Source organism: Martes martes (assembly GCF_963455335.1).
Source record: "Martes martes genome assembly, chromosome: 6".
NCBI classification, from domain to species: Eukaryota; Metazoa; Chordata; class Mammalia; order Carnivora; family Mustelidae; genus Martes; species Martes martes.
Window position 1 is genome coordinate 3,573,757 of NC_137893.1, and position 13,500 is coordinate 3,587,256.

The 13,500-nt window shown below is 40.7% G+C and overlaps 1 protein-coding gene across 1 annotated transcript in view; it reads left to right on the forward strand.

Moving 5' to 3' along the window:
- PDE10A (phosphodiesterase 10A) overlaps positions 1–13,500 on the forward strand; it is a gene marked incomplete at its 5' end in the record, with an annotated part of 286,161 nt that overhangs the window by 249,141 nt on the left and 23,520 nt on the right. Inside the window, one exon of the mRNA XM_080806394.1 lies at positions 6,574–6,746. Coding sequence (XP_080662520.1) covers positions 6,574–6,746 — 173 coding nt within the window. The remainder of the gene's footprint in view (positions 1–6,573; positions 6,747–13,500) is intronic.

Sequence of the window (13,500 nt, forward strand, 5' to 3'; positions counted from 1 at the left end):
GTTTACCTGCATTGTTCACCGTCAGGAAGGATTTGGCCTTTTGCTTCCCTATCTCTGCAGATCTTTGTCACTGTGGCTGCAGCTGATTGTGGACCTGGAGCTGTCCTTCCTCTGGCAACACGGCCCAATGGAAGATGAGTGGTTTGGTGTATATGGTTGGAGACACCTCCCCATCAGGCCTTCCCCAGGCTGTGCGTGCGTGTGTGTGTGTGTGTGAGAGAGAGAGAGAGAATTTATCAATTTTGTTAACCCCAGTGCTGATGGAGTGTGGCTGCTACTGTTACTTACTGGATACTCTGGGCAACCAGAGGGAGCGTTGTCGCACTCCTGGCTGACCACAGCCACATCAATAAACAGACAGAACAGAAAATACATCTAAAAAAGCTAGTGTCAGTCTAACCCACAAACACATCATCACTTACAGAAAGAAGGAGGCGTGTGTATCTGGTCCTGGCTTGCCTTCACGCTTGTCTCAGTGAGAAAGACGCAGTGGGCCATCCCTTCTGCGTGGGCCGTTGAGGAGGTTGAGTTATGGATGAAGTCAGCGCAGTGTTCTCGTTTCTGCTGAGCGGCCCATTACCTCTTAACATCAGGACATCAGGACTGGTTTCCTGGTGATCGGGGCCCTTGGCGTTCCAGACAGAGGGGCTCCCACCACCTGCTGAGCCGGCCTCTCAGACTCCTGCAGCCTCCTGCACACCCGCCAGTGACCTTGCTTCTCTGACATCCCGCATTCAGCCTTCGCCGTCTGTTCTCTACCTTTATTCCCTCACCAACCACCATTTCTCCAGGTTTGCCTCTCTCACATCCATCTTCCAGACACGTCTGATCATGTTATTCTCCTGTTTAAAAGTCATCAATGGATCCTGGGGGGTCAATAATAAATTCCATTTTTAAAAAAATTTTATTTATTCAGGAAAGAGAAGAACATAAGCAGGGGAGCAGCAGAGGGAGAAGCAGGCTCCCCACTGAGCAGGGAGCCCGATGCGGGGCTCAATCCCAGAACCCTGGGATCATGACCTGAGCTGAAGGCAGATGTTTAACCGACTGAGCCACCCAGGCGCCCCAATAAATTCCATTTCTAGACTGATATTCAGGCTTTTAGTGAATGGCCCATGGGTGGTCTAGGAGCACGGTACCTACTGTACTTCTCAGTTGCAGACTGTTTCTTACTTCTGCATCATTGCCTGCGTCCTTCTCACTTGTAATTCTCCACTGTCTTTTTGAGACAACTTCTTATCTCCAAGGCTCAGCTCGGGTGTTACCACCTCCAGTAGAATTATTTCATGACTTCCCAACACAGTTGGAGCACAGCCATGTGCCGCTTTACGTGGCCTCTGAGCCGGCAAGCAGATGCATATCATAGTTTTTTTCACATTGTATTGAAATTTTCTGTTGGCGAGCTTAGCTTGTCACTACTCTGAATTATAAGCCCAGTGAGGACAGTCACTGCAGATCATTGGTCCCTGTCCTTGCCCACCCATCACTGGGTCTCCTGACGTGGATGGCAGTGGTCACATGAAGGTATGAAATATGGGTGTAAGAGAGTTCAGGGGACACAAAACAATGAGTGCAAGTCAGAGATGGAAAGCCGCCGAGTTTTATTCAAGGGAGAGGGCGTCAGTGAGTCTCTCCTTAGGAGAAAGCGTGGGTTGGTACTGAAACAAAAACTGAATGCCTTCAAGTACGGAGACGATTTTGTGTGGACAGTCACATTCAGGAAGGCACGTGAGCTTTGTTTGCTGACCCTCATGTGTCAGTAATTGTGGTAGAACCATTGCTGTTGGAATATTAAATCCTCTCATTCTCTTTCCTCATGAGATGTCACTGAGCGCTCTGAATATCGCAGCCACCCTTTTTCTGTGTTTAGCCTTCTGTGACTATCCCACGTGAAGTACTCACAAGTTACAATTTAAAAAAAAACAGACCAATTAGGAATAATCTTTCTTGTTATTAAGAAAATTTTCTCATATTCCATCAATCTTGAATTGTCTGGTGCTTTTGAAATATGTTTAGATGTTAAGAGAATTGTCTTTATACCAGCATTTTGGGATCCTGTGACATTTTCATTACTTCTTAGAGTTACTGACAAGCCACTGTTCCTGCCTGTCTGCAGGAAGTAGGACTTACTGCATGTTGTTACATTGTAACTTCTATCCAACACTGCCTTTACTAATAAGCTAAAATGTATCACACAGAAGCTAGCTTGAACCTGTCCTTTTCTGCAGATGTGTTCTGAAGGGATGGAGGTGATCTTTAACTGCATATTTCTCCTTGGGCATATGTATATGTATATGTTTGTTTGATTTTTCCTTTCTGTCCTGTAGCTCTGGCTGCAGAAGTCATACTGGTAAATTTTGTCCTCATCACAACCATCATCATAGTAATCATTTCATCATTTATTAGGTACTCATTATAAGTATTGTAGTACTTTTGACTTAATACTTACTATAAATAAATGAGAAACATAAGAATTTTGCACATATTAACACATAGGTTTTTATAACGTTCTGTGAGATAGGTATCAGTTTATTTCCATTTTACAATAAGATGATGTGCATCAAAGAGGTTAAGTAACTTGTCCATTGTCATACAGCTAGTAAGTGACTGAACAGGATTAAAAACTAGAATCGTTTGACTCTAAACCCTTAGTTCTTTTTTTTTTTTTTTAAAGATTTTATTTGTTTATTTGACAGACAGAGATCACAAGTAGGCAGAGAAGCAGGCAGAGAGAGAGGAGGAAGCAGGCTCGCTGCTTCGCAGAGAGCCTGATGTGGGGCTCGACCCCAGGACCCTGGGATCATGACCTGAGCCGAAGGCAGAGACTTTAACCCTCTGAGCCACTCAGGCACCCCCAAACCCTTAGTTCTTAATTACAGTACCACTGTGCTTCCTAGCCTGTGGTGGAATGCAGCAGGCGATTAAGTATCTGAATAAGTACCACGCCATTGCTGTTGTGAATGCTCGACACAATTGACTACTGTTATCTCAGGTTCCCTGAATAATTTGGCCCATTCCCGTGGCTTCCTGTGGGTGACTTACACCCACTCGGGTGAGCCTGGGCTGGTCGGCATGCAGCTGTTGAAATCTGGGCTGCAGGGCCTTTCCTTAAGCATCTCTTTCATAGAGCTAAGCAGCATGGGGCTTTGGAAAGAATTATTTATGATTAATAATAATATTTTAAAAGTTTGCTAAGGAAAGATGGACAGTGTGTCCTTCTGCTTCAGTCCTAGCCTCCCTGCAGCCCATGTTACGTTGTTGCTGGAGTGACTGTCCCTCATTACCTTCCAGTGACCATTCCAGTTCTGACACCAGGCCTATGAACTCTCTCACTGTGTCTCCATTTCTCCACGGGGACGATGTGCTTGAGCCGTACTGAAATGCTGTGGCTCCCACTGAGCCTTGTCCTGCAGGATCCGTGGCCCTGCCCGTGGCCCTGCCCGTGCTCTTCTGGACCCCTTCACTGAGCTCGTCCCGGAGACCGCTGCACGCGTTCTATCGTGTGCTTCTACACTCCTCCCCCTCTCAGCTGTGGACCCCTCCTAGGGAACTCACGTTGTTGGGGCCGTGTGCAGAGTAGCTACCGTCCTCCCAACATCCTTACACAAAGTGAAACATTCACACTAAATATCTGCCAGATCAGTAAAGACACATGTTCTTCATCTCGTGATGGGCGAGACACAGGCAGATGCGCTCCAGCAGTGCAGTGGACAGCTGAGAACCCACGGCCTTGCCTTGTCTAAGAGCTGGAGGGACCAACAGATCACCCACCCAGGGAGTGGGTCGCTGGGGGCTCTCAGCACGGGGTTGATCCCAGCATCACTTGTGTTCTCCAATAGCTCCCAGATCTCAGCTGCTTAGAGCACCTGCAGCCCAGCCCACAAACGCTCTCACAGGCCTGAGGACTGTATGCGGTTCACTCGTCTTTGGATTTTAGGAACGTTTCCTCATGTAAAATTCGGTTTAGTTTATGCCTGATTGATACAGAATGGGATGACCTGCCTTGACGTAACAAACTTCAAGCACTATGACCTGGGACATGAACTATAATAAACTCACCAGTTGGTATATAAAAGTATTATATTATGAGGTTTTTGTAATGTGAAATTGGAGATTTTTTAAGATTTTAAGCTGTTTCTCTGCTGTGTTTAGTTGCTCTATCTCCCTTATTTTCCTCTGGTAGGAGCAAAGTGCTAAAAGACACACACTTGATGCTCTTGAAGACATAGTTCATGTGCTCATTTGCTGCCTTTGCCCTTGCAGATTATTGTGGGAGGCAGTAGAAGGCTCCTGGTGTGACCTTTCCTTATGAAGGTCCTCTGCTGAACTCTGCCTTGTGGTCTTTAATATCGAAAAGTACCGGAAATCGGTGCTGCACTGTATGTTGATGAACTAGAATTTAAATAAAAATTTTTTAAAAAGAAAAGTAATAAAAGAAATAGTAAATCCAAAGTAACCAACACAATATACAGATGCTTTAACATGGGTCTCCATTTGCCATAGATCATGGATACTTCTGAGAATCTGATAAATTAATGTGCTTATGGATGACACACTCAACACATGTTTTATAGATAGATGATAGGTGATAGATAGATGATAGATGATCGATAGATGCAGTGAGTTTATAACTCTGTGGTCCGGGAGAGAATTCTAGAACCCAGGCCAAGAAGTTCCTATTTAGAGAGATTTTTTAATTTGCTTCAACAGTATGATAGAATATCTTACACACTGTAATTTACTGGTTTATTAGTGATAGAATAAAACCTAAAAGCGTGTGTCACACGTAATTGCTCTTCAGACAACCCGCCCGGAGCCGACGTGTGCGGGAGCACCCTCCAGACCTGCCTGTGTGAACCGCGTTCATGATTTGGGAATGCAGGTGACAAGGCATTAAGCGTTGAAACAGAGACTGCCGTGTTACTTGACTTAGGATCAAGTGAAAGCAAAGCAGATTACGTAGCAGGAGTCAGAGAAAAAAAGTTCTTTTCTTTTATCTTCCCGCACTAAAATTTTCGAGCGTTGATTTCGGCCACCTCCCCAGAGCTTGAGTCCCCTCCCTTGTCCCCTCATTTGCGAACCGGCCTGTGCCTGAACCCTCCACCCACAGCGCATCCTGCGTCGTCCCCGTTGTGTCCCCAGGGTAGCTGAGCGTCAGGGCTGCTTCCGTGTGTTGAGCTGACGTCTGTCATCACGTCTGCCCTCTGGCCCCCGTCGTTGTCGCGAAAGCTGCTTCTGATGAGATGACGTTACTAAAAATGACCAGTTTCTGTAAGCACTGCAGCTGCTCTTCAAAGGAAAATATTGTTGATGCTCCAGCAAATAACTTCATTTCGATTAGACATCAAAGAGTTATTTGAATCTTTTAATTTGAAAGTGAAATCATATGTTTGAAAATGTTTTGTCAATTTAGAGCCTCCTACAAGTGCTAAGCCCTTCCTATTACTACTGTCAGGACAATAACCAACTAGAACCAACGCCATTTGCTGTATTTATCGTAGGATAACTTAAATATTTGTAAAAGCTTAAGAGTAGGTAATAAAGATTCCGATGATTGAAAATGGCCCGTGAACAACCTTTTCAGAGTACTAGGAAGAAGGCTGCGTCCTAGTGAGATGTCTGATGTTTTGACGCGTATTTTAATAATTTCAAGTTTTTAATGTATTTTGTCAGTCAATAAATATAGCTCAGAGCAAGTGAAAATCAATTAGAGTACGGCTATGCTGACTAATAATGAATAAGTTCACAGTAATTGAAGAGCCCACAAATAGAGTGTATCTTTATTATTTCAGTCTATTTAGCTTGAACAAAAACAACCCATGTTTATCTCAGTTACAAATAAAGACTTAAGATTCTCAGTAACTGTACAAAGTTAACAGATTCATATGCGAAAGGATAATTCTGAAGAGACAGAGTCCAAATGCCCCGTACTCTGGTCTTGTCCAGGTGATGGTCTGCTGCCCCTCTCCCGTGAGGACAGAAGAAGAGAGGACAGCCCTAGAGTGTTCGCACCTCAGCGATGTGTGTTTTATGCAAAAGGGTGGTTACCTGTGGGGAGAAACTTTAATATGCCTGACTAAACTTTATTTTGAGGTCGTGGGACATTTTCTTCTGTGATATGGAGAAAGTAGTTTACGCTTCATTCGACTTGCTGAAGTGGACGAAGATACCCATGGTTTTCTTAATCCATTAATTTCCAGTCTCATATAAAAATTGCTAAAGTTTTAAATTAGTTTAAAAAGAAATGTCTTAAATATTTTAACATTTTCTGGTTCTTGAATTGCTTCCTGGAAATACCCAAATGCTAACCGCATTCTTCAGTAACTGGGATTTTGTGGCAGTAAGTGATGTTGCCATAGCAGACGATCAGTTAAGGGTAGCTTCACTGTTGCAGCTTAAAGAGAAACTGCCACGTTGGTTTCCTTTAATCCTTGCAAACTCTTCTTCTGTTTCCCCCAAACCTGTCACTGGTGGGCCAGATGCCATTGACTGTATTGATTGAGTACCTGCAAATGTCGGGAGAATAGAGCCTGTGCTTGTTATTGGTGGTGTTTATTTGTGTTTTTTCCGTAGTTGGAAGGGCACAATATCTTCTCCACCCTGAGCTCCAGTGAATATGAACAGGTGCTTGAGATCATCCGCAAAGCCATCATTGCCACAGACCTTGCTCTGTACTTTGGAAACAGGAAACAGTTGGAAGAGATGTACCAGACCGGATCGCTAAACCTTAATAACCAATCACATAGGTAAAGATCCTTTTTAAAAGTTTAGAAGCTTAGGAAGTATTATCTGGAATAAACGTATACTTAAAAACAGAAATGTAGTTTAGCATAACTTTATATTTGGAAGAAGGAATGTAAAAATATTTATGTGTTTTCTTTTTGTTTTACATGTATTTTATATTCATTTTGCATATTTCTTTATTTGACAAAAGTACGGAGACTGAATTGTGGGGATATATTAAAATATGAATTGCAATTTAAACTGTTCGCACAGGAATGGGTACTTTTTTTTTTTTAAGATTTTATTTATTCATTTGAGAGAGAGAGAGAGAGAGAGACACACACACACACACACACACAGAGCAGCAGGCAGAGGGAGAGGGAGAAGCAGGCTTCCTGCTGAGCAGGGAGCCTGACATGGGGCTTGATCTCAGGACCTGGAGATCATGACCTGAGCTGAAGGTAGACTCTTAACCATCTGAGCCCTCAGGCGCCCCAGGAATGGGTACTTTTAAAGAGAGGTCATTTTACAGAGCTGAATGTATAGTCTCTTAACCATCTGAGCCCCTCAGGTGCCCCAGGAATGGGTACTTTTAAAGAGAGGTCATTTTACAAGAGAGGTCAGGCCTTTCCCTGAATTCAGTTCAGTTCGGTCCAGGCTTTGGTCATTAGCTTCAAGGACTCAAAAGCAAATAAAAATGGATTCATTTTTCAGAATCCGGATCTTACTGACCAAGCTAACGTGATTGATGGATAAAATTGGAATTCCATTTTATTCATCTACAAACGTATGTTCTAGTTACAAGCATCAGAAAATTGGCATTCAGTGTGGTCAGATCATTTAGGAAAACAAGTGGCAATCAAAAGTTGGCTTCGTGGACATGGCGTCAGAACACGGAGAATTAGATTACTTACGTTGTTCCAATGGATCAGGCTAAATTCACCGGGTTTGTCTTTCCCGAGCAGGCATGTCGTGCCTAACGAACTCAGAAATGTATCGGGTGTGTTCACTGCGAAGCTGTCCACCACCTGTGTGTTCCATCTCAGTCCGCTAGCGAACTTGCCTGTTCTGCTCGTCAGTCTGTAGGTGTGACCACCAGCTAGGACTAAGGACTAGGACTTTCCCTTTGCTGTTCCCACGTCTGACCAAGTTCATCTTAAGTGATGCCATCTTTACGTTGAGATTTGTGGACATTCCTTTACCGGTCTCTTCTAGTCTCACTGAACTTGGGTCGATAGTCTCTTGTTTGGGTCCTCTGTGATGCATTAAGTACTGATTGTCCCATTTCTTTTTAGGAGAGTCTGTTTTAAAGTTTTTAGAAGCAATCCACGGAGGTAACACATACACAAAACCTTAGATTTACAAGTGACTATAGGTATGTAATAAAGTTTGCCTCTTCAGGAATATTACATGCATATAATATAATGATATCCATTCCTTTGGTGAAACTACCATTTTGTGTGATTATTTTACATTAAAACACGGGCAGGTCCAGATTTTGCAGAGCCTGAAACTTACACAATTTTGGGAACCCTGTTTAAGGAAAACAAAGATAACTTATTTTTACTTAGGGCAGTCTGAACACATTGCCAGGGTCTCCCAGGATCACGGAAGGGGTCAGCGTCATGAGGGGCCACAAAGGTTCTTCCCAACACATCTTCCTCCGCCTGCAGCCCAAGGGATGCGCATGACTTAGAATCATGGTGTGTTTCTGCCTGCAACAGATGTTGTGGTGCTCTTGTTTACAGTTCTCTTTCTTACGGCGGTTACAAGACTGGGAAAATACACCCTGGATGGAAGTAGCCTTCAGCTTCCCGAAACCCATGTGCATACTTTTTTTTTTTTAAGATTTTATTTATTTATTTGACAGAGAGAGAGATCACAAGTAGGCAGAGAGGCAGGCAAAGGGCAGGGGCAAGCAGGCTCCCCGCTGAGCAGAGAGCCCCATGTGGGGCTCGATCCCAGGACCCTGGGATCATGACCTGAGCCGAAGGCAGAGGCTTAACCCACTGAGCCACCCAGGCGCCCATTTTTCTTTCAAGGTTATAAGTAAGAGTATAAGTATAAGTATAAGAGTATAAGTATAAGAGTATAAGTAATTAGTATCAAGTATAAGTAATTAGTATCAAGTCTCTTACATATATTTTTTTAGCAAAATGATTATAATAATAATTATTTTAAAATAGAGAATTTAAGAAGAATTACAAATAATATATTTGGTGCTTAATGGGTGTGTGTGTGTGTGTTAGTGTTGTATGCTGTAATAATAACAGTTAATAATCTTAAAGGTAATGCATGTTTGTCTTAATTCAAAGAGTGCAGAAGTATATATAAGAACAATATTCTGTTCTTCTGCACTCCATGCCCGCAATCTGTTGGGTATAATATCATCCCATGCACTTTCCTGTGTTTATTCAAAGTTCTGTGTTGGGGGGGTATCTGTATGTGTGTACACTATATATATATATATATACTATATATAGTATATATATATATACACACACACACACACACACACACACACACACAAATATACTGTCCTCTTCTTCTTTTTTTTTTTTTTAATAAAAATGTGATTATACCAGATGCCTTCCTTTTTTCTAAGGGTTATATAACATCTTGTATGGAATACTATATACCCCATACTATATAAAATCTTGTTAAACCTTTCCCTGATGGTAAGATATTTCTAGAATTTCTCAGTATAAATAAATCTGCAGTGAACTTATTTATTTAGTCTTACCTGTTAGTCCTCTAAAAATATGTTCTGTGTAGTGTGTGATGCTAGGAATTTATTAACATATAAGCATAGTAAATTTTCTAGAAGGGTTGTGGAAGTTCACACTCCTCCAAACATGTGGGTGGAAATCGTTGCTCATAAAATGTGGCATTTTCCGGGAGCTCCCTGCACTACAGATTGCTTTGTGCTTCTTGGCTGTTTATCGCTCCCGCTTCTATGTATGTGTCTGTTCAGAGCTTTTGAGTATTTTTTGTTGAATTGTTTACTTTTTTTATGAATCAGTTTGCATTGTATATTTTATTAAGGGTACTAAAAGTTTCTCTGTTATATGTTACAAATATTTTCTTCAGGCGACTTTCAAAAACTTTATTCAGATTTTCTTTTGACTGTAAAGAAATTTAACTTCATGAGGTCAAATCTCTCATTTGTTTTTATCAAATCTGGTTTCCTGGCTTGCTTAAGATGACCTCCCCTGTCGTCACAGTAGTATAAATAGTACTTAAAATTCATTTTGTATATTTTTATAGTTTTGATTTTCATAGTTAGAGCTTAGTTATTCTGGATTTATGTCTTTTATTTATTCCTGGTGGGTTAAATCAATGCCATTTAGTTACTAACCCATTTTTTCCACTGCTTGAAGTTTTCATAGAAACTTGAATAATTGTTTGGATTCCTTAAGCCATTTAAATGCTAATTAACTAATCCTCGACTGTGTGCATACTGTTTTGATTACTATAACTGTGTTGAAATTTATCATACATACCTGGTAAGATATCTTCATCTTTCATTTACCTTCTATAAATTTTATGGAAATTGTTACTTAATAAATGCATTTTTAAATATTTTTATTAAAATTTTTCAAACTTGCAAAAAAGTATAGATTATATGGAGATGTACAACTTATACCCACTACATGCATTCAACAATTGTTAACATCCTACCATACGTTTCTTTCTTTTTTCAATGTCCACCTTGAGTGTAAGTTGTAGACATCATGACTTTTCTCCCGCTCATCATGAACACTTAAAAAGACAAACATATTCTGCTATCAGTTAACAACAGCCACATGGCACTTTGATCACAGCTACGTTCATTCTTCACTTGAAAATGGAAGTATACTATCTTGAAAGACATTGGCACGAGGCTTTAATCCTGACAACATTTTACTGTTTGTCTACACAGGTCCTATCACTTTCTTGGTAGAGTTATATGGTCGTTTTACAGATTTTAATCACTTGTAAATGTATTTTTCCCCATTTTTAACTGGAAATACAGCTTCCAGTATAAATAAGGTTATGAATTTCTACATACTTCTCCATTTTGCTTCATGTGTTTAGAAACTTTACTAGGTGCTTACACATTTATATTTGTTATGTTTTCTCCATGATTTACCATCTTATCAGTGCGAAATTAATTCTCTTTTTTTGTCTGTAATACCTCTTGCTTTAAAGTTTTCTGTGTTTAATAGCCACACCTGCTTCCTTATGCTCACATCCCATTGTCTCCTTTCCTTTACTGGGCTCTGTCTGTGTCTTCATATGTAGTGTGGGTCTTAGTCCCAGCAGTAGTTGAGACCTGAAGTCACCGATTTCCTGACAGACTGTTCGTTCTGCTTGCATTTAATGTTACTATATTTGATTGGTGATTTATTATCTTACTTGTGTTCTCTTGAACCCCAGTTCTCTGTCCCTCCTTTCCTTCCTTCGTCTGTGTTAACCCAGTGTTTCCTTCTGCACTTGGTTCTGTCTCTTCTACTGTCTTTCGTTGTTGTGTCTGTTTATATTTTAGGTGGTTACTCTTGAGTTTACAGTCTTCATTTTTAACAGTTGCTTTAAATTAATACCATTCCATCTCCATACAACGTAAAACCTTAAAAATAATCCATTTATACCTTTTTGTCTGCTATGCTCTTGTTAAGTATGATACTGATATATTTGTTCTGTATCCCATATAGATTGCTAATATTTAAAACTGAATAATCAACTGAAGAATTTTTTATTAAAAGAAAACTAATCTGTCGTAGTTTCTCACACGTATACCATTTCCAATGCTTCACACTTATTCGAACAGTTCCAGATTTCTATGTGGTATGATCTTACTCTAGTCCAAAGAACTTCCTTTAACATGTGTTAAAAGTGTGTTGAGAGCAGTTTCTTCCAGCCATTTTATTCTGACTTCACTCTTCGGATGTTTTTGCTGGATTTGCGATTCTAAGTTGGCAGATTTTCTTTGGAAAGTGTCCGGTGGTTTCCCTTCATCTTTTAAGTCAGTGGCCATTTCTGTTGTTATTCTATATATAAATGTCTTTTTCTTCTGGCTGCTCTGAAGATTCTCTCTGTATCTTTGGTTTCTAGCACCTGCTCTATGAAGTCTGGTCTGGCTCTCGGTCCTGCTTGAGGTCCTTCCTCGGAGGTTTCTGGGACTATGGGCTGCTGATTTCAGTGAAGCGTAGGAAAATTTCCACCATTATTTTTCTTCAAATATTTTTTCTGTCTTATTTGTCACTTTGCCTCGGCAGCTCCAGTTACACATGGGATAGATCATTTCATGATTTCTCGGGCTGTGAAAACTCTGTATTGTTTTTTCAGTCTTTTTCTTCCCTCTGCCTCCGTTTTGGTAGTTGGCCGCACTGTGTCTTTAACTCCAGATTCTTCCCAGCCTCTCGTTAACTCCAGCCAGTGGTGTCTTTTATTTTATGTAATGTGTTTTTCAGTTCTAAGATTTATTTTTGGTTCATTTTTATAACTGTCTTAACATTCTCTATCAGTTCCTTCTTGATATTAAAATATATGTTTTTTCTGAAGATTCTTTGACACATCAGTGATTTAAAATTTCTTGTCCACATTTCACCATCTGAGTCTTCTATGCATCTGTTTAGTTGACTATTTTTTCTCTGAATCATGGAATACATTTTTCTGCTTCTTTATTTCTATATTACATTGTGGATAATACGCTCTGTCATCTTTCTGGATTCTGTTACCTTTCTCTACAAACAACTGACCTTTATTCTGATGGCCAGTTAAATTTCTCATGCATTGCCCTAGACTTATGAAGTATGTGTCTTTAAGCATTTTTAGGATGGTTCTGTTTCTGTTTTGACCTTGGTCCTCGGGTCACAAAGGATTTGAGGGAAACAGGAATGTGGTTTTGGGAACCATCATCCCTGTGGCTCTCATGGTTTCACTTGTGAATTCTGTCAAACATTTACAGAAGAAATAATATCAATCTGATACAAAATGTTTCTGAAAATGGAAATAAGAACCACTTACCACCTTATTTTATGAAGCCTGCATAATCCTGATACCAGCATCTGACAGACAGACACATCACAAGAGTAGTAAATTAAAGATCAGTCATAGACATAGATGCAAAATTATGACAAAGTATAACAAATTCAGCCACATATTAAAAAAATAATAAAGCATAACAAGTGGATTTTTTCTCAAGAATAGCATTTGCTAATTAATATAATTCATAGGAATACAATAAAGAAAGAAGAAGGAGCGCCTGGGTGGCTCAGTGGGTTAAAGCCTCTGCCTTCAGCTCAGTCATGGTCCCGGGGTCCTGGGATCGAGCCCCTCATCGGGCTCTCTGCTCAACAGGGAGCCTGCTTCCCTTCCTCTCTCTCTGCCTACGTGTGATCTCTGTCTGTCAAATAAATAAACAAATAAATAAATAAATCTTTTTTAAGAAAAGAAAGAAGAAACACTATGTGATCATTTCAAAAGATGCAGAAAAAGATTTTGACAGAAACTCCTATTCACGGGGGAAAATGGCTGAGCAAACTAGGGATACAAGACTTCCCCAATTTCTTAAAGAAAATCTTTGAAAACACTATAGCCACTGTGATGACGGGATATATTAAGGATTCTCCCTCCAAGTCTAGAAGCAAATGAAGGATGCCCGCAGTGACCACTTCTAGTCTGCTTTGATCTGGAAGCCCTAGCCAGTGCATCACATCAAGACACAACAGGGCACCTGCATGGTTCAGTTGTTAAGCATCTGCCTTCGGCTCAGGTCATGATCCCAGGGTCCTG